General features: G+C 61.9%; 1 protein-coding gene across 1 annotated transcript in view; it reads left to right on the forward strand.

The window, feature by feature from the left end:
- The window catches only part of WDR24 (WD repeat domain 24), a 9,699-nt gene that overhangs the window by 3,982 nt on the left and 2,414 nt on the right, over positions 1 to 3,303 (forward strand). The window contains exons 4-9 of the mRNA XM_019471540.1: positions 199 to 314; positions 1,413 to 1,534; positions 1,881 to 1,985; positions 2,093 to 2,430; positions 2,877 to 3,061; positions 3,233 to 3,299. Of these exons, the coding sequence (XP_019327085.1) occupies positions 199 to 314; positions 1,413 to 1,534; positions 1,881 to 1,985; positions 2,093 to 2,430; positions 2,877 to 3,061; positions 3,233 to 3,299 (933 nt within the window). The remainder of the gene's footprint in view (positions 1 to 198; positions 315 to 1,412; positions 1,535 to 1,880; positions 1,986 to 2,092; positions 2,431 to 2,876; positions 3,062 to 3,232; positions 3,300 to 3,303) is intronic.

Here is a 3,303-nt window from a genome sequence, read left to right on the forward strand (position 1 = left end):
GTGTAGATGAGGCACTTAGGGACATGGTTTAGTGGACATGGTGGGGTTGGGTCGATGGTTGGACTCAATGATCTTAGAGGTCTTTTCCAACCTCAATGATTCTATGATTCTATGATGGGGATTTGCAGACAGGCACGTGGCTGCGCGGCGCCTGGTTTTTAGGCTGGCGAGGTCTGACCGCGGCTGTCTCTCGCGCAGGTGGCTCAAACGTGGACGATGCTGCGAATTATCTATTCCAGCCTTGGCGCCGTGTCGTCCGCCAACCTCAACCACAGCATGGGGAAAGGCAGCACCGCCCTCCCGCTCATGAACAGGTAAGGGGTGCCGGAGCCGCAAGCGAACGATGCAGCGGCTCCGTGAGCAGGAGAGCGGGGACAGCTCCTTGGTGGGCTGGAGTCGCGGGGTGGGAGCAGGGACGGCTCTCCCCCAGCCTCAGGCCACGCTGTTTTGCAGGTTGGCAATGTTTGAACGCAGCCATTTTCCGTGGGGGGGTGAGGAGCGAGCGGCCAGCCTGGCCTCGAGCCGTGCAGCCTTGTACGCCGCTCCCTTCCCTCCTTGGAACGAAGTTTGAAGCTGTGGCGGGGCATGGGGCTGGTACCATCTTTGCAGTTATTTAATTAGTGACTGTGACCGAGGGCTGGGGATGGAGAACCTCCGTCTCGCTGCTGGAGCGGAGAGGTTGTCTTCTGCCTTGCAAAGGGAGAGGACAGCCCAGCTCTGCGAGCGGCTCGCGGGCGTGGAGAGCCCCGTCGTGGGCTGATGAAGCAGGAAAACTTGTTTTTCCTCTTCTCGATGGCATATAAAAGTGAGGGGTGAGGACTCCAAATTAGCTGTCAGACGTTGCAGGGACAGGTTCCCAGGGTGAGTGGCAAATCCTCGAATAACATCAAAGGAAACACTCTCCTCCGCCAAGCTCGGCATCCAGACGGGTCGCTGTCTGTCGCTGACTTAAGCACCGCAGGCAGCAAGCTGAAGAGCTCGGCTCTGCTTCGACCCCATTCCCTTCCTTTTCCCTCTCGGTGAAGCCTGCGAGCGGTGACGCAGAACAAACAGCAAAGCACCTCGTAGCGAGGCAGCTCCTGTTTACCCGCCTCTGAGGCGAAGGTAAATATTAAGAGATGGAGTCAAGAGCCTGCGCTCGGCTCTGCAATCCTTTAGGAAGACTTTGCGGGCACCTTTGCGGTGGGTGCGCAGAGACGCCCGGCTTGGAGAAAGGGCTGTGTTAATGACTGCAACGTATCTTTATTTTGAAGTTACAAAATGGGGACAGCTGACTTCTGTGCTCTCAGGGAAATCGCCATATCTTGTGTTTCACCGTTCAAATCGCAACTGGAGACCTGTATCCAGGCTGTTCGCTGGCTAGAACGGAAGCTGTGAACTTCTGTGACTATTAAATTGGGCTTCTTCCCCAGCTTTAACCTGAAGGACATCCCCTCTGGGCTGGGTAGCGAGTCGAGACTGGACCGCAGCAAAGGAGAAAGCCGCGCAGAAAACATCCTCATGGATTCCTCCTCCACCCTGATCAACAACGAGGGTAACGTTTCCGGGGCGGGCGCGCTCCCAGTCCTACAGCTCTTCCCTCCTTAGCTGTAGGTGGCCCTGATATGGGATAAACCGGTAGATTTATCCTGTAAATTGGGGTGATTGGACCTGCCGCAGCCCCCGGGCGAAGCACGCCGAGCCCCAGGGCGTCGCAGAAGGACGGTTTACCCCCGTGACCCCCACAGCGGTGGCTGCGGGTGCCGGGAATGCGACTGCGGTGGGGAGCTGGGCCGTCTGGCTTGGACACAGCCTGGCACGCCGGGGCAAGACACAGGGGATGCGGATCCAACCGTGTGCCCGAGGGGGACGAGCCGATTTCTCTCTCCCTGGGCACGCAGACAACGAGGAGACGGAGGGCAGCGACGTCCCTGCGGACTACCTGCTGGGAGACGTGGAAGCGGATGAGGACGACCTGTACATGATGGACCACGAGAACCCGCACGGTGAGTGCGCGGCTGGTGCTGGGAGGTCTCGCCCCTCCCAGCCCACGCGGCTGGATTTTTCTCCTGGCCTTCCCTACCCGTTCCTGATCCGATACCTCTCCTCGCAGCTGAAGAGCAGGAATACAGCCTTCCCCAAGAAGCCTTCCCCCTGCGCCACGAAATCGTGGACAACCCGTCGGCCTTGGACCACCTGCAAGACAAGGCTGACTCCCCTCACGTCAGCGGCAACGAGGCCGAGACGGTGTCGCTGACACCCGTGGAGTCCTTCTCCCTCATCTCTATCTCCCACTCGCTCTACGAGAACCGCCTGCCCTCCGACTTCTTCAATCCCATCGTGCGGGACACGCTCCTCTTCTACGCCGAGCAGGGAGACGTGCAGACGGCCGTGTCCGTCCTCATCGTGCTGGGAGACCGCATCCGCAAGGAGATCGATGAGCAGATCCAGGTAGACCCCGGGAAGCCCCTTCCTGGCTGCGCAGGAACTGAACCCTCCCTTCGGGGCTGGTGCAGCAACCCCACGCGAAGCAGTAGGACACCGCGGTGGGACCCAGAGGCGGTGTATCCCAAAGTGGTGGGATCCCGCCTGGGCTCCGGGCGCCTCCCTTCTCCTCCAGGCCCGCTCTAACCCAGGGTGGGCAGCTCCAGGACCCCCGGTACCCGGCTGGCTGCCCTACCACCCGTCCTGGCAGGGACCCGAGTTGGTGTCCGCAGGGCCGGGGGGGGGAAGTGGCCTCGGCCCATTGATTTGGGGAAGGACACCTCTTCCCCAGCCCCACAGCGCAGTTCCTCCAGCTGCGGGGATCTCGCCTGTGGGACGCGGGGCCGGGATCCCAAGGGGGTTTCGGGGCGGGAGGGGCGCGTCGAGGCTCAGCTGTCTGCGGCTGTCCCCAGGAGCACTGGTACACGTCCTACATCGACCTGCTGCAGCGTTTCCAGCTCTGGAACATCTCCAACGAGGTGATCAAGCTGAGCACGTGCCGCGCCATCAACTGCCTCAACCAGGCCTCCACCACCCTACACGTCAACTGCAGCAACTGCAAGCGGCCCATGAGCAACAGGGGCTGGATCTGCGACAGGTGAGGGCAGCGCTGCGGGCGGGGAGGGGGCGACCGCCCTCTGGCCACCGAGGGGAGTCCCGAAGGGGCTGCGGGGGCAGGAGGATGGGGTTGGTGCCCGCTTTTTCCCCCCTCGTTGCCCCCCCTCCGCCCCCGAGGGCTCTCGCGCTCACCCCCTTCTCTCCGGCGCAGGTGTCGGCAGTGTGCCAGCATGTGTGCCGTCTGCCCCCACGGGGGGAAGGGGCTCTTCGTCCGGGGGCCGG

Source organism: Aptenodytes forsteri, unplaced genomic scaffold (assembly GCF_000699145.1).
Source record: "Aptenodytes forsteri isolate BGI_AS27 unplaced genomic scaffold, ASM69914v1 Scaffold26, whole genome shotgun sequence".
NCBI lineage: Eukaryota > Metazoa > Chordata > Aves > Sphenisciformes > Spheniscidae > Aptenodytes > Aptenodytes forsteri.